The 20861-nt window shown below is 49.0% G+C and overlaps 1 protein-coding gene across 5 annotated transcripts in view; it reads left to right on the forward strand.

Annotated features, from left to right (window-relative positions):
• The window catches only part of Gak (cyclin G associated kinase), a 59074-nt gene that overhangs the window by 15367 nt on the left and 22846 nt on the right, over positions 1–20861 (forward strand). For 4 of the 5 annotated variants that reach the window (XM_048364071.1, XM_048364076.1, XM_048364072.1 and 1 more), the window contains 11 exons: positions 3372–3497; positions 6594–6683; positions 8921–9056; positions 10722–10834; positions 12184–12274; positions 13596–13719; positions 13874–13923; positions 14495–14643; positions 15195–15317; positions 16074–16207; positions 20042–20236. In XM_048364071.1, coding sequence (XP_048220028.1) covers positions 3372–3497; positions 6594–6683; positions 8921–9056; positions 10722–10834; positions 12184–12274; positions 13596–13719; positions 13874–13923; positions 14495–14643; positions 15195–15317; positions 16074–16207; positions 20042–20236 — 1331 coding nt within the window. The remainder of the gene's footprint in view (positions 1–3371; positions 3498–6593; positions 6684–8920; positions 9057–10721; positions 10835–12183; positions 12275–13595; positions 13720–13873; positions 13924–14494; positions 14644–15194; positions 15318–16073; positions 16208–20041; positions 20237–20861) is intronic. The other variant, XM_048364074.1, reaches the window with a different exon arrangement.

Genomic DNA, 20861 nt, shown 5'->3' on the forward strand with positions numbered 1-20861 from the left:
AGCACTTTACCATTAGGCCATATTCCCAGCCCCTGTATATGTGTTTTAAGGATAAAATTAGTAGAGAACCATTTGAGCTTGCTCTGGGTTTGGCATCCCTTATCTCCCCGTAAGGCACCTTTACTACTCTCTGGCATGTCTGGGGCCTCTCACAGCAGGAGCCCTACTTTGTCAAGGCTCCATCCAGGCTTTCCATCCTTCGTCACTGCTTGCTATGACATGGGCATAAGAACTTAGAGGTACATACTGGGCACTCCAGCTGCTTAGTTTCAGTGGTCACTTTGCTTTCCTTGACTGTGTGCTGCATTAGTAAGGCAGTGTGTTTTCTCTGTTTGTGGGTGTTATATAAAGGAAATTGTGCTCTGCACATTTTCTTTTGTTCCTGTCTTCTTTTCTGAGAGTTAAAATGGTGAGACTCACCTGTCCTGTGTGTAGTCCCATGTTTTAGAGTATTTTGTAGGACTGTAGAATATCCTTCAAAGGACTGTGAATATTCATTTTAGGGCTGTAGAATATCTATTAAAGGACTATAGAATATCCATTGTAGAACTATAGACTATCCATTGTAGGACTGTAGAATATACATCGAAGGACTGTGAATATCCTGTGACTACCCTTTGTAGGACAGTACAATATCCATTGTAGAACTGTAGAATATCCATTGTAGGACTGTAGAATATACATTGAAGGACTGAATATCCTATGAATATCTTTTGTAGGACTGTAGAATATACATTGAAGGACTGTGAATATCTTTGGTAGGACTACAGAATATCCATTGTAGGCCTGTATCTCTTGTGGTTTCCTCCTGAGGCTGATGTTCACATATATTCCTTCTCCTTATTTGTTATGGACTGTGCTGCCCACACCATGTTCTCTGAGGTCAGAGGAGATGTCGGCAGCTCGTGGGGTTCTGTAGCTCCTGGCTTGTACTGGCCTCTGTTGGGAAACCCCACTCTGGGGGTGTGCATGGTAATATGGTGTGTGGGGGGGGGCAGTAAGGCTATGCATTGGGATTGGATGTCATGCAATTTTATGTGTCTTTTATAGTCTTTCTTTGCCCCTCCTCCCACCATTATAACCCTAAGATCCGTTCCTGGTTTGTGAACTGCACAAGCTGGTGATGGTTAGAGTTGGCTCTTGGGTTTTAAGTAGATGCCCATTCCTTGCGGTGCTTGGGGCAGGTTCCACAGCTTTATGATGTTGTGCCTCACTATAGAAATGTAGTATAATTCTCTGTTTATTTTGAATCTATTAGAATGATTTTATTTTTTTCCTGATCCTGGGGCTTGAACTTGGGGTGCTTAAACCAGGGCTCTGTCCCTGAGCCTCTGTGGTCAAGGTTAGTGCTCTACTACTTGAGCCACAGAACTGTTTCCAGCTTTTTCTGAGTTGTTTTTATTGGAAATAAGAGTCTTATAGAGTTTCCTGCCCTTCTGGCTTCAAATCACAACCCTCAGTTCTCAGCCTTTGAGTAGTTAGAATTATAGGTGTGAGACACTGGTTCCCTGCTAGAATGACTTTCTTAAACTTCTGAAATGATCATTTTACATTCTTATGTACAAGAAATCTTTTTCTTTTTCTTCTTTTTTTTCTCTTTTTTTTTTTTTTTTTTTGGTACTGGGGATCGAACCCAGGACGTTGCACTTGCTAGGCAAGCGCTTTGCCACTGAGCTACATCCCAGCCCTTTTCTTCTTTCTTCTTTTTTTTTTTTTTTTTTTTGTTAGTCATGGGGCTTGAACTTGGGGCCTGGGTGCTGTCCCTGAGCTCTTTTGCTCAAGGCTAGTACTCTGCTACTTTGAACCACAGCTCAACTTCTGACTTTTTAGTGTTTAATTGGAGATAAGAGTTTCATGGACTGTCCTGCCCCAGCTGGCATTGAACCATGATCCTCAGATCTCAGCCTCCTGAGTAGCTAGGATGACAGGTGTGAGCCACCAGCACCTGGCACGAAATCTTTTTTAAATTTTTATTGCTATCATAAAGGTGATGTATAGATGGGGTTGCATTTTCGTAAGTCAGATAATGAGTACATTTCTTTTGGACAGTGTCATTCCTTCCCTCGCTCTCCCAGTTTTCCCTCCCGTTACCACCCAGAAGTCGTATAGTACATTTTCAATATAGTACCTAGTGAGTGCTGCATTTGTTCATTCTTGGTCCCTCCACTTCTGTGCTCCCTTAGCCCTCCTGAAGACAGATAAATGAACAACTAAAACATAAAGGAAAAAATACAAAAACAACAAAGAATGCAAAATAAATCTTTTTTTTTCCAGTCCTGGGGCTTGAATTTAGGGCCTGTGCACTGTCCTTGAGCCTCTTTGTGCTCAAGGCTAGCGCTCTACCACTTGAGCCACAGCGCCACTTCCAGCTTTTTCCAAGTAGTTTATTGGAGATAAGAGATTCACAGACTTTCCAGCTCAGGCTAGCTTTGAACTGTGATCCTCAGATCTCAGCCTCCTGAGTAGCTAAGGTTACAGGTGTAAGCCACTGGTGCCTGGCTGCACAAGAAATTTTTATGTCCATTTTTCGTTAGGTTTATTCCTCAGGTCATGATACATTTAATGCATTACAAATGGCATATTGCATTCTTTCCTGTTCTGACTTTTCTGGAGGCTCATTAAGTTTCTCATGTCATTAACTAGGGTTATCTGATTTGGCGTATATGCGTGGGTTTTTTTTTTTTTGTGTGTGTGTGTGTGTGTATTTGTACGTGTACTGGGGCTTGAACTTAGAGCCTCACATTCTCACTTATCTTCTCAAGGCTGTGCTCTACCATTTGAGCTTTCCACTTCTGTGTTTTTGCTGGTTAATTAGAGATCTCATGAACTTTTCTGCCCAGGCTAGGTTCAAACTTTCATCTTTAGATCTCAGCCTCTGAGTACCTAGGGTGACAGATAGGGGTCACCAGCATCTGACTTGATTTGTAATTTTAATTTTTTAAATGATTTACTCATATATGTTGCTTCTGATCAGAAATTAAGGCATTGCCTGTCTTCTTTTGAGAGAAGTCCCCTTTGCTGGCCTCCCTGTCAAATCCCTGTTCCTCCTTAAGGTCTTCTGTTGCCAAGGTCCTTTCTGGGCCTGGGCAGCCTTTCGCCCTGTGCTGTGGTTGTGTGCCCTTCAACAGCAGGGTGCTGCAGGGTCTTTGAAGTCCTCAGGAATGCCCCAGGAGACAGCAGCCCTCATCTCGGGGCAGAGGGACTGCCTGATAAGCTGCTAGTCCTGTCGGATGTTCCTGGGTGATGTTACTGAGTTTCAGTCTCTGCCTGCCTGCCTGCTCATAAGGATTGTCTTTTGGACTCGCAAGGACTGTCTTTTGGACTCGTATTAGGAACTCAGGTCATAAGGACTGTCTTTTGGAATTTTGCAGGTTGAAAACTTGTTGCTTAGTAACCAGGGAACCATTAAGCTGTGTGACTTTGGCAGCGCCACGACCATTTCACATTATCCGGACTACAGCTGGAGTGCCCAGAAGCGAGCAATGGTGGAGGAGGAGGTGAGGTGTGGTACTGGAGCCTGTGCTCTTTGGAAGTCACTTTTGGTCTCTTTTCTTTTTCTCTTGTGTGCTTTTTATCCCCTGTGATTCTTTGGGCACATGTGTAAGTGTGTCCCAGTCAATCAAACTGAGCAAACTACCTAGTCAAGCACTAGGGTCCCGTCTTGCTCCCCGCTGTCTTTACTGGCTTGTGGCTACAGACATGTCACTAGAGAGAGGATTCATTTGATCTCATCCTCCTCAGGCCACACCTAGCTCTGCATGTCTTAACCCTGTTTTATTCCTAGGATTTAGAAAAACGGTTGCTGAAAAGTACACATAACATTTACCATTGTAAACATGTGGCTCACTGCAGTAAGCACATTTCATAGTGTGTATAGCCATGACCATTGTTCATCTCCAGAATCATTCCTTTGTTCCAAATGAGGAAATGTATTTCTAAGAATTATTTAGAGCCACCCTTTCCTGGGAGCCATGTGGCTCTGTCTAGATGGCTCCTGTCCCTGCCAGGAGCGTGTGCAAGGTGTGCTATGTCCTCGTGTTGTGTACCTTATTCCACGTGTGGTTGGTGAGACTTCCTGGTGAGTTTTGTGGATTATACAAACAAAAAAAGTGAAGAGCAGAGGATAGCACAGGAGCTGGGGCAGAGAGGGTAGGTGGAGGAGGAGCTGCCTATCTGAAAGATGGCCCTGTATCTGTCCTGCCAGTGCTGCCCTCTTCAAGGCTTTTCAAGGCTCGGTTGCCTTTCACAGCATGATGATGTATCTGTGCCTTATGCTGTGGCCACATGGGAAGCACAGCTGCACTGGTGTGCAGCCTGCAAGAAGAACTTGTACTTACTTTTTGTCAAGAAACAGGCTTTATCAGAGGCAGTCAGGGACTTATTGGGGGGTCTGCCATTATTTCACAGCCAAACTTCTTGGATCCGTTGTTGTGTTTGTTTGTTCAGTTTTTGGTGGTACTGGGGTTTGAAATCAGGGCCTCACACTTGCTAGGCAGCTGCTTTTCCATTCAACTATGCCGCCAGCCCCCTCTTGGGGGCTTGAGCCTTGAATCCACTCCTTAATCCAAAGTGTATGCTCAGGGTACCCCATGTAGAGCCTCCCACCTGGTGCTCAAGCTGTTTGGCAGAGCTTGAAGCTCAAGGAAGAGGCTGACTGGGGCTTAGGAAGCAGGTCTACCCTTTGCTGGGCAGCGCCCCATCCTGCCTAACAGTGTGCGTGATTTCATTCCGTGGACTTAAGAGTTGTCAGCCATGGCACTGGACAGTGTTTGGGATGGTGTCTGCCTGGATCATCCAGTCAGGTGCCTCTGTTCCACCTAGATCAGCCAATCAAGTGCCTCTGTTCAGTCATTGTTCCCCAAGTCTTGCCCTCCTGTCCTCACCCTCCTGGCTTCTGATAATGACTCTTCCTGCGCCATCTGTGCTGTCTGCCACCTGACTGCTGTGCATATCACCTTGCACCTGGTCATTTGTTTGTTACTCATAAGAGAAAACAGGTGCCATTTTCCCCATAGTCACATAGGATAAAATGTTCCAGATTAGTCTTGTGGGGATTCTGAGTGATTTTATTTGTTTGCTTTCCCTACTTTTCCCATCTGCTGTAGTTTGATGTTTTTTCCCCCCAAAACTCATGTTGATAATCTTTCTGGTTTTGCTTGTTTTCCACTTCCTGACCTCTCCGGAAGTGAGTGTGTCTCTGTTCACTTGGTTTCCATAACCTCCTTTGTGCACCCAGGGCTAAATACCGATTGCCCTGGCTGTTCTCAGTATGTTTCAGTCACTGACAGAACTTCCACGTGAAGTGTTGCTTTGCGTCAGATAGGAGCCTTTAGAGTAAGCGGGTTACTGGGTTGGAGGGTAAGAGGCATAAAGTGTTTTTAATGGAAATATCTCTCATACCATGGTAGCAGAGATTCATAAATGTGCAGCTCAGTCTTCCCATGGCTGAACGCAGAGGGGCGTAGGTTCCATCATCCTGCTCAAAGACCCCTGGCTAGTTAAGTCCCAGAGTGCAGTGCTTAAAGTGTCTGCCCTAGCTCTTGCCTACTCTTCATCTCTGTCTCCGGAAGTCATACTTGTGCACCTGAGCCCTAGTTGGTACTGCATCTTGAACAAACCTGTCTAGCTAGCCACTTTGCTGTCCTTTGGGGAAGCCTCCCAGATTACAGTCCACCTGCTTTTTCATTTGCTTGTGTCTCACACTCTGACGAAGTCACGGCCTGCCTGAGGCCTGACTGCCCAGGCATGTTGACCCAGTCTTTATGAATCTGCATTCTTGGGGCTGGAATAGTGTTGGCTGTGCCATGCATTGTTTGCTGTCCATTTATTACATAGGTGTTGTGTGAGATTTGTGTTATATAGGTCTCTGGGTTTGGGTGGTTTTTTTCTCTTTTCTTGGTGGTATTGGACTACCAAGGACTGTGTACTTGTTAGGTAGCTACTCTGCAACTTGATCCATGTCCTCAACCCTTTTTGCTTTTATAGTTTTCAAATAGGGTCTTGCATTATTCCCAGACTGGCCTGGATGGTGGTCCTCCTGTTATGCTTCCTACACAGCTGGGATGGCAGGCACACACTACCATACCCCACTTGCTATTGTCTGGGACCCAAACTTTATGCTCAACTGGCCTTGAGCCCCAATCTTCCTGATCTCCACCTTCTGAGTATGTATCTGCCTTTAAAAATCTGACCAACCCGGTAATCCTGATTATTTTGTGTTTCACAGATTATGTGACAGACTGGTACCCGTGGATTCTGGAAGCTTTTGTTAGCTGTCTAGGCTAATGTCCTCACGACAGGCTAATGGCCTCTTGTGCACACTTTGGGTCAGGTTTCTCATGTTGAGTGCAACATGCCTCTGTGCAAACAAAGTGGCCTGTGGGCAATTCCTTGGTGTGGTTGTTTGATTTAACCTGGGTGGCCCATGAGGGGTTCTGTGAGATAAACCACAGTGGGCAGCACGTAGGCACTTGAGTGGCACAATGGAGGGACAGGGTGCTATCTTCCTCCAGCAGAGTTTGAAAAGGTTTAGTTCAAAGCAAAAAATCCTGCTTATATGTAACTGAACTTGAAACATTTGTGTTTTTCTTCAGATCACAAGGAATACCACACCCATGTACAGAACGCCAGAAATCGTAGACCTATATTCCAACTTCCCCATCGGCGAGAAGCAGGATATCTGGGTGAGGCTCGAGTGCCTCTTCTAGAGGTGCCTGGTCAAGAGCCAGAAGGCTTGTGCAAAACCCTGAGGCCTCCTGCCCCACAACCCCTCCCCCCTAACCTGTTCCTTTCCCTTTTCTTTTGTCTTCATTTTCTGAAATGTCATCGATGACCGCTTCTAGCCGAGGTGAATTGACAGAGAAGTTGAGGTGTCAGCATCTGTCTGTACCTGTCCTGGCAGCAAGATATGCCTGGCTTGATTCTGCACCTGTCCTGACCTCTGTCCCTGGCCCCACGCTCCAAACACAGGGATGTCTCTGCCATGGCTGCCTGATTGATGGAGCCCTCTGCTCCTTTTGGTGTGTCCCCATCCACTAAGGGCAGCTACTCTGCCCTCACACAGGCCCATGTGACCTCAGGAGCAGTCCATTCTGCAGAGAGTGCCCCAGGGTGTCCTCAGTTCAAGTCAGTGCTGACTCTTGTCTGCGGAGTCCGCATCAGACCCATAGGGTTAGGCACCATTGTAATTTGCCCATCTAAGGGGCCAGTCTCAGCCCCATGCAGTTGACTCTGTCCCACATTGGGCTTTCCACAAACTTTTCCTGGCGTTTGATTAGCTTGAATGATAAGGAACATATTTACCACTTTTATCTATTATTAAGGATAATAAAAGGGTACAGAAAAAATATGCATAGGATGAGGAGGTGGGGCCTCCATTCTACAACCACCACCCCGCCCCCACATATACTGCCCTCCAGAACCCTCCACCTGCTGAGCCTTCCAGATGCCCAGCTGACCCCTGCTTCTGTGGTTTCTACAGAGGGTTAGTACACAAGCATAACCCACTATACTACTGGCCATGGGAGATCATCTCTCGTCGCAGAGCTTGAGGGATAAGGCTGAAAGACCCTGCCTTCTGATCCTGCCTTAGTCTCTCTGGTGGCCAGTACTATCCTGAAGTTTCCTAGGGATATCTGGCCATTAGTCATCTTGCTAGCATAGAAAATACCACTGAGGATTCCAAGGATTTTAGGAAGAAAATTTGCTAAATGTGTATCTTTCTCAGTATCACATACCCCATTTGTTCAGGACGACCTTGGTGTGTGTAGATGAGCCTGCCTACACACTGCTCCTATGCCCTCCTGCTGTGGCCAGAGCCACTAGCATTCCGGAGAGAGGGCAGTGATAAATCAACTGCACCAACTCCCCTCTCACCCAATCCACAGGGTCAAGGGTCTGCACATGCCTACAAGGTTTCTAAGAGGACAGTGCTAAGACCACATGGACGTGTATGTGCCTTCTGAGGTTTAGATGAGGACCTACGGTGTTTGGAACCATGGGATCCTTACTGTGTCTGTTAGCTTTTTTGAATCTCAGCCCTTGGTACACATTGCACATAGGAACACAGTTGACAGGTTTCATCTTGGTGTCTGGATACACAGAGCTCTTGGCTGAATAAAGTCCTGGTGTTTTAGTATTCTGTCCACACAGTTGGGTTTGAGGGGAAGAACGAACCACAGGAAGAGTTCAATTCTCTGGGAATACTCAAGTGGGCACCATGCCCTTTGGGTACCTAATGGGCACCGGCCCATTGCTTGTCAGGATGGAGCTAGTCTTCATCCTTGGCATCCACCATACCTATGTGGCAAGGTCTGTGTCTACCAGCCCACAAGTCTGGTGCTTGAGTAAGAACTCTAGAACTTTGAAGGGAGCCTTTTGATCTGAAAATAAGAGCTTGAGGCTTGCTGTTGCTAACTTTGCACCTTTTTGGAGGAAGTAGAAGAGCCAGGCTTCCTGTGGTGGAGGGCACTGTCACTGGCCTGCTCAGTCAGATGAATACTTATAAGGGTGACTCCACACAAGTAAAAATAGCCTGATTGGTGTCCTACAAAAGTCCTCAAGGGCTGGGTGCCTGTGGCTCATATCTGTAACCCTAGCTACTTAGGAGGCTGAGGATCTGAGATCTTCATGGTTGAGCGGGCACAGGCAGGAAAGTCCATGAAACTCTTATCTCCAGTTAAGCACCTAACAAGACTGAACTAGAGCTGACTTAAGTGGTAGAGCACTAATCATGGGCAAAAAAGCTGAGAGACAGCATCCAGGCCCTGAGTTCAGGCCCCGAGACTCTCTCTATCACACACACATATCCTTAAGGAAAGGGGCTTTTCCTTTGTGCCCAGTCCCCCTCCCCTGTCCCCACCAGGATTGCAACATGTGCATTAATCCTTTACATACCATTCAGTCTCTGCTCTCTCCACAGGCCCTGGGCTGCATCTTGTACCTACTGTGTTTCCAACAGCATCCTTTTGAGGATGGAGCAAAACTTCGGATAGTCAATGGGAAGTACTCAATTCCTGTCAACGACACTCGATACACAGTCTTCCATGATCTCATTCGTAAGTTTGTTTGATACAGGGAACTAGGGGATGAGCCTCCCTGTTGGTTTCAGGGTACACTCACGGGCTGTGCTACCCAAGTTCCCTCTATCACTGATGCTCTGACCACATCCCCGTGGGACTTCTTCCATGACACTCCCCTCCTGCCCTTGTTTTGGTGAGCTTATGGTGCTCTAAGTAGCCATTTCTTTTTTTTTTTTAATTTTTTTTATTAATTAAATTTTTTTGACAAGGTGTTGTGCAAAAGGGGTACAGTTACATAATAGGGAAGTGTGTACATTTCTTGTGATATCTTTTTTTTTTTTTTTTTGCCAGTCCTGGGGCTTGGACTCAGGGCCTGAGCACTGTCCCTGGCTTCTTTTTTGCTCAAGGCTAGCACTCTGCCACTTGAGCCACAGCGCCACTTCTGGCCATTTTCTGTATATGTGGTGCTGGGGAATCGAACCCAGGGCCTCATGTATATGAGGCAGGCACTCTTGCCACTAGGCCATATCCCCAGCCCTTCTTGTGATATCTTACACCCTCGTTTTTCTTTCTCTTCCCTAGATCAGGTAGGCATATATACAATACCCAGTGTACCAAAAACATACAGTAACCATGTGACATATGCCAAAGGAAATTCACCTAGAACTTTAAATATAACATCAACAATAGAGTTTGCTTGTCCTTGTCTTATATGATCATACATATATAGCTTTTGAGCTATTGTGATCCACTGAGAGATCTATTTTAGACCTTTTTATGTTTAGTAGTTGTTTGGTTTTAGTTACATAATGTAAGGTCGCTGACCCAAACCTGTGGGAAATACCATTTGACAAGAAGTTTTTTGTTTCGCAGACCTGATCTCTAGTCCTCGTCCCCCCGCACCTTAACAGTCATATATCAGGGAGATCATGCCCCTTTGTTCTCTGTGTTCTAGGCTTATCTCGCTCAACATTATTTGTTCAAGTTATGACCATTTCCCTGCGAATACCAATATTTTATCATTTCTAATCGCTATGTAGTATTCCATTGTGTACAGGTACCACATTTTTTGGATCCATTCATCTGTAGAGGGGCATCTGGGGTGTTTCCATATTTTGGCTATTGTGAATTGTGCAGTGATAAACATAGATGTGCAGATGTCTTTTTGATATCCTGAGACCTGTTCTTCAGGATAGATGCCTAGGAGTGGTATGGCTGGGTCATAGGGTAGGTCTATGTTGAGCTTTTTTTTTTTTTTTTGGCCAGTCCTGGGGCTTGGACTCAGGGCCTAAGCACTGTCCCTGTCTTCTTTTTGCTCAAGGCTAGCACTCTGCCACTTGAGCCACAGCGCCACTTCTGGCCATTTTCTGTATATGTGGTGCTGGGGAATCGAACCCAGGGCCCTCATGTATATGAGGCAGGCACTCTTGCCACTAGGCCATATCCCCAGCCCTCTATGTTGAGCTTTTTGAGGAACCTCCATACTGTTCTCCAAAGTGGTTGTACTAATTTCTAAGCAGCCATTTCTGATCATCTTGTTTAGTTGTATGATTGTTCTCTTTCATCAGTCTCTCCCCTATTTATGAAGCCGTCACTTGTAAAGTGAGTGGCCTTGAATCTAGAGCAAGAGCAGGTGGTGCTGTCTGGGCCAGGCTCAGGGCTGTGTGCAATTCGGATGAGTGCTGCTGTGTTCTGCCACAGGCTCCATGCTGAAGGTCAATCCAGAAGAGCGATTATCCATCGCTGAGGTTGTACGCCAGCTGCAGGAGATTGCCGCAGCCAGAAATGTGAACCCCAAGGCCCCCATCACAGAGGTAAGGGTGTCATACCTCTGTACAGACGGCATCTGGACCCTTAAGGTGTCACACATTGTGTGTTCTTGGTGTTACCCTGGGTTGGGGCGGGGGGGGGAGGGGGCTATTGTACTTAAGGTGGAATCACAGGCCCTTGAAAGCTCTGGGCTGTCATACTGGGTCCTCTGTGGGTCATGCTCGACACGTGCTGTTCTGACCTAAATGAGCCCAGGGTCTCTCCCACCTGGTGCTTCTTGCTAAGGTTCCTGTAGTGTGTGAGTTCTTTCTGCATCTTAGAGCTACTGGAATCAGTAGGTTCACAGTCTCCTAGCTGTATTCATCTCCAGGCTCTTCCCACAGGGATCTCATGCATACAGCTGCTAGCTCTACTTTTTCTGGTGGGCTGTTGAGCTGGGACCCCCCCCCCACATGCTGTCTGCCTGAGGAAAGCAGGCAGGCCAGGTTGGCACTGCAGCCTGAGGACACTTGAGCAGCTGAGTCCAGCCTGCATCCTTGAGTCATGAATGGATGTTGACTCTGGGAATCGATGTTGCTATGTGCAGCCCAAGACTCAGGCCAGGCCTTGCTGTCTGTCTTCCGTTCTGGCCCTGTCACTGCTGAGAGGAGGTCCTTCTTAGACCACTGTACAGAGACAGGAACTGTGGTTTCTCTTTTGTCTGCTTCCTGGCTGTCAGATCCTTTCATCTGCCACCCTCCTGCCCCTGAGCTAGGAAGAATACATGCGGCTGCCCTGGAGACCATGAGGATGAGTAGGGGACAGGACTGTGGGCGTTGCTTTTTGTTCTTTACAGGGTGCCAGGGAGGAGGGGCTGCTGCTGATAGGGATGCCCAGTGTGTTCTGATCCTAGTAAAACTTATTAATCCTCCGGGAGCCCCCCGCCCCGCCCCCACAAACAGTATTGTTCCACACCTGAGTTTGCAGCATGCCCAGTTTGTCTGAGGAACTGGTGAAAGAGCTCAGCCCAGAGTCTCAGGCACTCACACTCCCGGCTGTATGTGCAATACATGTTTGATGATGCCATGGATCAGAAAGAAGTGGAAGAAGAGCTGAGTCTGTAACCCACAAACTTAAATAGAGGATGTGTTACAATAGGGCCAGGGTGGAGGCTGTGGCTAGCAACTGCTTCCTGGTTATCCTGAGTGTCATTTGAGAGCTGTGAGTAAAGGTTTTGTTTGTCAAGTATGGCGTGCCTTCTGTCTGGGTTCCTTGTGCTTTATAGCAAAACAAGTAGCCGATAGGTGGGTGGTCTGGCCCTTGGCTAGTGCTTGCAGACTAACAGCACCAATCAGAGGGCAGATGTCAACCAGTTCCAGTCTTAGAGAACTCACTTTGTCTTTGACTCTTACAGTTGCTGGAGCAGAATGGAGGCTACGGGAACCCAGGGTCATCACGAGCACCGCCTCCTCCTGGGGGCCCCACAAACAGCGGCTACAGTGGAGGTGAATGCCCTGACCTGCCCAGAGACTACCCCACAGGAATGTCCACTTTCTTGATGTACACCAGGCACCCAGCATGCATCAAGGAGGACCCCAAAATCCTGCCCCCATGGGTTTTTAGCCTGGTAGCAAGAGGCATACTACAAGGGTGGGGTCTTGGCTCCATCTTTTTGTGGGAGCTATAGCTCAGATGAGCCCAGGTACTCAGGGTAGGATGTAGGACCGAGTCATTGAGGGAAGGAATGCCAGAATAGAGTCCAGAAGAGCCCTGGGTGGTGCCCCGCAGCAGTTGGTGTTGGGGTGTCAGCAAGCAGGAGCTGGCCTGTCTTCCCTCTGGTGTTAAACTGGGACACAACTGACCTCAGGCTAACTGCCCCTCCAGAGGTCAGGCTGCAGCCCAGAACCAGAAGTCATGCTATAGCCTGCAGAGTTTGCACCACCCAAGTCAGAGGGAGATAACTCTTCTCCAGGTGGAACATGTCCCAGGAGCCCTCCCAAGAGCTGGGGATAGAGCACCAGATCTGTTTGGGGCAGGGTTGTTAGCATCTGTGTCCTGAGGCTACAAAGCACTAGCAGTATCTGACAGGCAAAGCAGGAGTAGGGACAGGGCTGCAGGAGGAGGGGGTGCAGATAGGAGCAGTGGCCTTCTACCTTGTGCAGAGTGGACACTGAGGGGCTTGGTGTCTCCAGAGGGGCCTTAGTTTTGGGAGTGAAGAGGATCATAGAGTAGGCATGTGACCATGCTGAGAATGGCCTAAGATGACTCACCCCTTACTTGGAGGTGTCAAGGGTTCTGGGTTCTTCCTTGAAATCTTTATTTTCTGGGAAAAGGATTCTGCCCCTGGCAGCTGGCCAGAACAGTATTCTGGGCTCAGGTTAAACACTCTGTGTGTTTAGCACATGGTGCAGTGACTGGCATGTTTCCACTGGCTGTGGAGTGAGGTGGTTCTTTGATGCCTAATTCTGGGCCAGGCTGTGTAAGCTTGGTGTTCCTGTGACTATGCTGAAATTGAATCACATCCCCATCTACCACCACGCTCCTGCAGTCCCTGGGTCTCAGGTGCACTTTTGTTGGCTTCACTGTAGATTCATGGCCAAGGTGGTGTAGATTGTAGTTGCCGTTGTGAGACCATATCTCGCCCACAAGTGGTAGAGCTCCAGCAGGCAGCTGAGTCCAGGGCCACATGGTATTCTTTACTGCACTGACTACTGCCCTGAGTCTCTACACCAGCCTGTGTAAAGCAGGGCCTGCTGAGGGGTGAGAGGGCCCCCTTGGCCCACCTCCTGTGCCTGCTCATGACCTGCTGAGGCGTGTGTCCTGCAGGACTGGCTCTGGCTGAGTACGACCAGCCCTATGGTGGGTTCTTTGACATCCTTCGGGGTGGGACAGAGCGGCTCTTCACCAATCTCAAGGACACATCCTCCAAGGTCATCCAGTCTGTAGCTAGGTAAGTGTGTGGGCAGCATGGGGGGGGGGGGGGGCGGTGCTAGGCTATATCCAAACTTATCTTTGCCTGTGTGGCATGGCCTTCAGCCAGTTAAAGCTTTTGTGCCATCTGCTGAATGTTTCCTGTCGTGACTCAATGCCTCTTTTAATTCTAGCTACGCAAAGGGTGACCTGGACATATCTTATGTCACGTCCAGGATTGCAGGTATGTCTGGTAGATCAGGCTGTATGATGGAATGTTCGGTGTCTTGGAATGCTGGGTGCTAAGCCTCTGTTGGGTACCTGAGTCTGAGTTTGGTGAAGGCAGCTGAGAGGCCTCCTCTCCAGACCCCTTGGCATCCATGCCCTGCTGTGGGATATGGTCGGTGGGCAGCCTATGTCCAGCTTATGTCCTAGTCTGTGCAGTCGGCAGGGACAGGGTCACCCAGCTTCTTGCACAGCTGGACTTCTGAGATGATGCTGGATACCCCTGAAGCTGAGTGAAAAGTGCCAGAAAAGTCCGTTGTGGCACATGGAAAACCTGATGGGCATTGGGCTGGCTGGAATATTACTAGCAGTCCCTGTAGTTGGTTCCATGGCATCTACTGTGTGGTAGATCTGTACAGGCTAGTCCCCTCCCCAGGCTGGGCTTCCACAGGAGGAGGATGAGAAGGCTGTGTACGGCAGCTGCCGGGCCAGTGGCAGGTGAGGCTGTATGAGGCTGCCAGACCAGAGTGCGAGGATAGCCTCAGGAGGGCAGTCGCTGTGCTGTGCTGACGGGGCCTGCTCTGTTTCAGTGATGTCCTTCCCAGCAGAAGGTGTGGAGTCAGCCATCAAAAATAACATAGAAGACGTGAGGCTATTTCTGGATGCCAAGCACCCAGGGCACTATGCTGTCTACAACCTATCCCCAAGGACCTACCGGGCCTCCAAGTTCCACAACCGGGTAAGAGGCCCCAGATTTGACTTGGTGGTTGTTTTTTGTTTGTTTGTTTTTATTCTCTGACTTTAGTGCCATTTCAGGAGCTGGATTTGCCACTAACTTCAGCACTGGTCTGATCTCCAACTCACTAGGCATCTCTTGGGGGCAGCTAGAGTGACCTAGGAAGGAGGCCTCACCTCGCAGACCATGGGGAGACAATGTTCCCAGCTTCCACACAGACCACGGGGAGAGGCCCAGATGCCTGCCTCTCCCTGATGGTTTCTAGCTTCAGTGGGCCATGTGGTCACACAGCATCAGTTTCTTAAACTACAGGCACTCTCAAAACTGACCCAAAATGTAGAAAAGGGTGGTTCTCTTTGCACATCATCAGTGAGTTAGTCCTGTAGCAGGGGACCCACCGTCAAGATGGGTTGTATGAGAACTCCATCTGAGGAAGGTGACTACCACCCAGGTTAGCACATCCGTGAAGTCCCTCGAGAGGACAATGCTGCGTGTAGGGTGGGCACACGTGGAGCTGGCTCAGAGCACGGCTGAGTAGGACCCTCTCTCAACAGGTCTCTGAGTGTGGCTGGGCGGCCAGGCGGGCACCACACCTCCACAGCTTATACACCCTCTGCAGGAGCATGCATGCCTGGCTCCGGGAAGACACCAGGAATGTCTGTGTCGTGCACTGCGTGGTGAGTGGGAGTGGCTGTGCCCTGTGGTCACTTGGTCTCAGCCAGAGTGGCACTGGTCCCAGGGGTGATGGGGAAAACCCTGAGCAGGCGACAGTCTACACTCAAAACTGGGTCTGGTGGGCACAGATCACCCCATGGACCCTGCCCCTTTGGAGGAATAAGTACTTTGTCATTGTCTCAGCCAGCATGCTGCCTAGCCAGCATGGAAGGCACTTAGCCAAGTGGAGACCCCATTTTGGTGCCTCCTGAAGCCAATTAGTTCTTACCTTGAGTTTCCCCATCTGGAGAGGGAGGGGGCATGGGAGCCTTGCATGGCACATGGTGCCCATCAACACACTTGGAGCTCAGTCGTGCTGTCCTGAAGATATTAGTAAACGTTATATCAGGAATGATGGTAAGGGATTTGAAAAAGGTAGTAAGTGCTTGACAAGACCAGCTAGCTGAGCCTAAGGTTGGGTGAGGACAGTGCTAAGGAGAAGCTGGCTAGCCAGTGAGCCTTGTTGTGGACCTGCTGTTTCCTGCTGGGCTCTGAATTCTCCCTACATTAAGCACATTTATGTAAGTTCGTAATATTGTGTCATTTCCTCAGCCTACAACATAGACATTTGAGAAGCCTGCAGGAATGGTCACGGCCCTTGTCCGGAGTGTGCCTGGGGTGGTGTGTGAAGGAGCCGTTGTCCTTCTGCTCTGGGATGGGAGCCTTGTCCTGAGTGTCCTGGGGCTGTGGGTGAAGGGGCCTATGTCCTTTCCTTCTAGGATGGGAGAGCAGCCTCTGCCGTGGCCGTCTGTGCCTTCCTGTGCTTCTGCCGTCTCTTCAGCACCGCTGAGGCCGCGGTGTACATGTTCAGCATGAAGCGCTGCCCACCTGGCATTTGGCCATCTCATAAGAGGTATCAACAGATCCTCACTAGGGACAGCCATGCCGCGGGCCCTGTGGGCCATGTGGTGATGCCTTTGCAGTGTTGGATGCCGGTGTTGTTCTTGCTAGGCCTTCTTGGCTCAGTGCCAACACTACCATCTCCTCACAGGCCCAACTGGTGCTACCGTGGGCACTTGCAGGGATCTAGCAAAGATGGACTGCCGCTGATTTCTAGCCAGGACCTGTAAGCTGTGGTGGTCCCTGCCTGCAGTGTCAGCACTTTGCCAGCACCAGGCTTCCAACAGGTGTGGGAACCTGGAGTGGCCGTGTGCTTGTTAGGGCCATCTCTGTGCCCCAGGGAAACCCCTGTGTGGGCTTCCAAGGTGATGTGAGAATGCACTGGATCCTAGCTGCTGTGTGGATGTGGAGCAACTCCCTGCTGTTGAAGCTCCATAGATGTGGGCTCTGCTCACATGGTCACTCTCTCCTTGCCTTGCTCTTGTGTTCCTCCTGTTGGCAAGATCTTATTCCATGCTAAGACCAACCCTGCAGAAAGGGCACTTATGCTAGTTAGTGCGTCATCACATCTATACCATCATAAGGTCGCGGTTGCTTTAGGGATATAATCTGAAGTGGACAGGAGCAGACGTGGCTGGTGAGTGTAGTGGTTCCCTTTTCTGTGAAAGAATGGCCTTAACATCCACAGCTGACCTCTGAGAATGGGTAGAGCTTGTACACAAGCAGAAGATGAGGCAGATGCTAGAAAGAGTCTGGGGTCCCAGCTAGTGCAAGGCCACACTGCACAGTGTCTTCCTGCCTGGCAAATGACTGTTTGTGAGTGGCAGAGGTGGCACGTGATTTCCACAACTGTAGGTCCCCAGGAAAAGGACCCCCTCATCACTTGCTCACAGCCCCTGAAAGAGTGTCATGATCGTGGTGTGTACGTCAGGCTACACTCAGACAGTGGCCGCCTGGCTGTATCCTCATGATGGCCCCTGCAGGGGTGGCAGGCAGAACCTAACAGTGGCTGAGCCAACTTCATCTCTGTGCCTTTTGCAAACCTCCTTTGGTCTGAGGTCTTCAAACCATCTTCTGGTCCCAGATTTAAAGAATGCTAAAGAACATAGACATTTTCTGTCAGGGCTGCTGGGGCTACCATGAGAGGAGACATTGAAGGATGGGTGGGTGCAGATGAGACCCAGAGGCCCACAGTAGTGGAGGGTTCACCTTGTTCATAGCAGTTGTCTACCATTTTCATTGGACACATCAGAAAGTATGGTGGGGGAAGAGGGGCATGGGCAGGACCAAGCACTGCATTGTAACTCTTGAGGGAAATTTAAAGCAAGTGATGACTGAGCCTGGTAGTGCAGGCCTGTTATCCCTGCACTCGGCAGGTGGAGGCAGGGGATCACAAGGTCAAGTTTACCTGGGCTACATAATGAAATTGTCTAAAACAAAAAGGCAGACATAGTGGTTCACATCTGTAGCCCAACTACTGGGGAGGTGGAGACAGGAGGATCATGAATTGGGGTCAGTCTGGGCTGAAGCTAATCAGACTATCTCAAAAACAAGGTGGGTAAAGTAGTGCATTACTGTAATCCTAGCTTCTCAGGAGGTAGGAGGATTATGGCCTAAGACCAACCTGGGCAAAAGCGCAAGACCCTACTTGCCATACTAGGAATGTGAATGATAGAGTATGTACCTAGCAAGCTTGCCCTGAGTTGATGATGATGATGATGATGATGATGATGATGATGATGATGATGATGATGATAATGATAATAATAACAAAATAACTGACCAGTCTGCTGAAGACTATAGCAAGCAAGGAAAGGAGACAAAATGTAAGGTGGGAAGTTGTCATATTCATGTGCAGTAACAGAGTTGTTGAGCTTTAAGAGAGATCAGCGCTGTTCAGTTAACAACCAGCAAGACAAGATACCCAAACCACTACAAAGGGCCAAAGATGCACATGAGTGAATGCTAGGAAAAGAAAGAGTACATAACAAATCACTGAAGACATGAGCCAGGATGTCTCCAGAAATTCACAGCAGATGCCAAGCCATGGGCCAGAAAGCTTGGAGGACACCAGATGGCTCTGAAAACAACTACTTTGTGAAAAGCACCTGAATTCTCAAGTGAAATTTGGCCTTTGACCCTCTGGGGAGCTTGTTTCTCCTTCGGTTTGACTTTATCTAGGCTCACTTGGGCAGCCTTCATTTGCTTTGGCTGAGGATTTAGTGTCACTTTGTGCCAAATGTCAGCTGGGCAGACCTAAGTCTTTGTGGCTGCCATGGTTTGTTGTGGTATCAGGAGGTATCAGGAGGGTGACATCCCTTCACCCATGTTGATCAAAGTAGGCCACTGCTTCTTACAGGCATCTGCAGAACAGACACCACAGGGTCAAAAGGTGGGCACAAAGATGTCTTGTTAGGAACGCTCCCCAAGAGAAAGTCACAGAAGCTCTATTATCACTAAACAACATAGATCAGAGCCAGATCCTTGCACACAGGATGTGGAGGCAGGAAGATTGCAAGTTTGAGACCAACCTGGACTATATAGGAAAACCCTACCTCAGAGGAGGGGACACACACACACACACACACACACACACACACACACACAGAGTAGTGTAGAGTTCACCATTCATTCCTCTTCCAGTGGTGGTCAGTAGAACAATAAGATAGAAAATCAACAACCACCCAGCTGGCCTTAATTTCACCTCTCAAGAACATTTCATCAAGAACAGAAAAAGACACATTGCTTTCAAGTACATGTGAAGTATTGATCAAGCAGGATCATATTTTGAACCATTAAAGCTCAACAGATAAATACATTGAAATTATGCATAGAAAATGTGTTCACAAGCCATAAGAGAATAAAGCTAGAAGTCAGTAATAAAAAATATTTAAAAATTAAACATCTTGGGCTGGGGATATGGCCTAGTGGCAAGAGTGCCTGCCTCATACACATGAGGCCCTGGGTTCGATTCCCCAGCACCACATATACAGAAAATGGCCAGAAGTGGCGCTGTGGCTCAAGTGGCAGAGTGCTAGCCTTGAGCAAAAAAGAAGCCAGGGACAGTGCTCAGGCCCTGAGTCCACGCCCCAGGACTGGCCAAAAAAAAAAAAAAAAAATTAAACATCTTATAAATAACCTATGAGTGAATATTTTCAACTGAATAAAAATATAGCATCAAATTTGAGAAGAGGTCAGGTACTGGTGGCTCATGCCTAATATCCTAGCTACTCAGGAGCTAAGATATTACTGAGGATTGCAGTTCAAAGCCAAGACTCTTACCTCCAGCTAACCAGCAAAAAGCCAGAAGTGGAGGTGTTGCTCAAGTGGTAGTGTTTCAGTTGTGAAAAGAAAAGGCTGAGCAAGAGATACAGACCCTGAGTTCAATCCTCAGTACACACGCGCGCGCGCACACACACACACACACACATACACACACATTTAGGGGAACAACTAAAACATTGCTTATCAAGGGAAATTTTGTGGTGTGTGTGTGTGTGTGTGTGTGCGCATGCACACGCGTGCGCGTGCTGGTCCTAGGGCTTAAATTCAGGGCCTCAGTGCTATCCCTGAGCTTCTTTTGCTCAAGGCGAGTACTCTACCACTAAGCCAGAGCCCCACTTCCAGCTTTTGCTGAGTCGTTTGTTGGAGGTAAGAGTCTCACAGCTTTGGCTGTCCAGGCTGGCTTTGAACTATGGTCCTCAGATCTCAACCTCCTGAGTAGCTAGGATTATAGGCATGAGCCTCCAGCACCTGACTACTTCAAGGGAAATTGATGACATTTAATGCTTAGATTTGAAATGTCCAGCTACAAGTCATGTGGTAACAGGTGCATGTCTACCTCCAGGTACATTGAATATGTGTGTGACATGGTGGCAGAGGAGCCCATCACACCTCACAGCAAGCCGATGCTGGTGAAAGCTGTTGTCATGACCCCTGTGCCACTGTTCAGCAAGCAGAGGAATGGCTGTCGGCCATTCTGTGAGGTCTATGTGGGGGATGAGCGTGTGACCACTACATCCCAGGAATATGACAGGATGAAGTAAGTACGTATGTGGGTTGTTCCCACCTCAGACCTCTAAAGGGGAAGCCACTTGCATCCTAATGTGCTGGAGCACCTGTGACAGTACATCGGGCTGGGGTGTGCTTCAGGAACCCCTATAGCTGTGCAGTGCATCGGGCTGGGGTGTGCTCCAGGAACCCCCGTGACTGTGCAGTGCATCAGGCCGGGGTGTGCTCCAGGAACCCCCATGACTGTGCAGTGCATCGGGCCGGGGTGTGCTCCAGGAACCCCCGTGACTGTGCAGTGCATCGGGCTGGGGTGTGCTCCAGGAACCCCCGTGACTGTGCAGTGCATCGGGCCGGGGTGTGCTCCAGGAACCCCCGTGACTGTGCAGTGCATCGGGCCGGGGTGTGCTCCAGGAACCCCCATGACTGTGCAGTGCATCGGGCCGGGGCGTGCTCCAGGAACCCCCGTGACTGTGCAGTGCATCGGGCCGGGGCGTGCTCCAGGAACCCCCGTGACTGTGCAGTGCATCGGGCCGGGGCGTGCTCCAGGAACCCCCGTGACTGTGCAGTGCATCGGGCCGGGGTGTGCTCCAGGAACCCCCGTGACTGTGCAGTGCATCGGGCCGGGGTGTGCTCCAGGAACCCCCGTGACTGTGCAG

This window comes from Perognathus longimembris, chromosome 16, assembly GCF_023159225.1.
Source record: "Perognathus longimembris pacificus isolate PPM17 chromosome 16, ASM2315922v1, whole genome shotgun sequence".
Classification (NCBI taxonomy): Eukaryota; Metazoa; Chordata; class Mammalia; order Rodentia; family Heteromyidae; genus Perognathus; species Perognathus longimembris.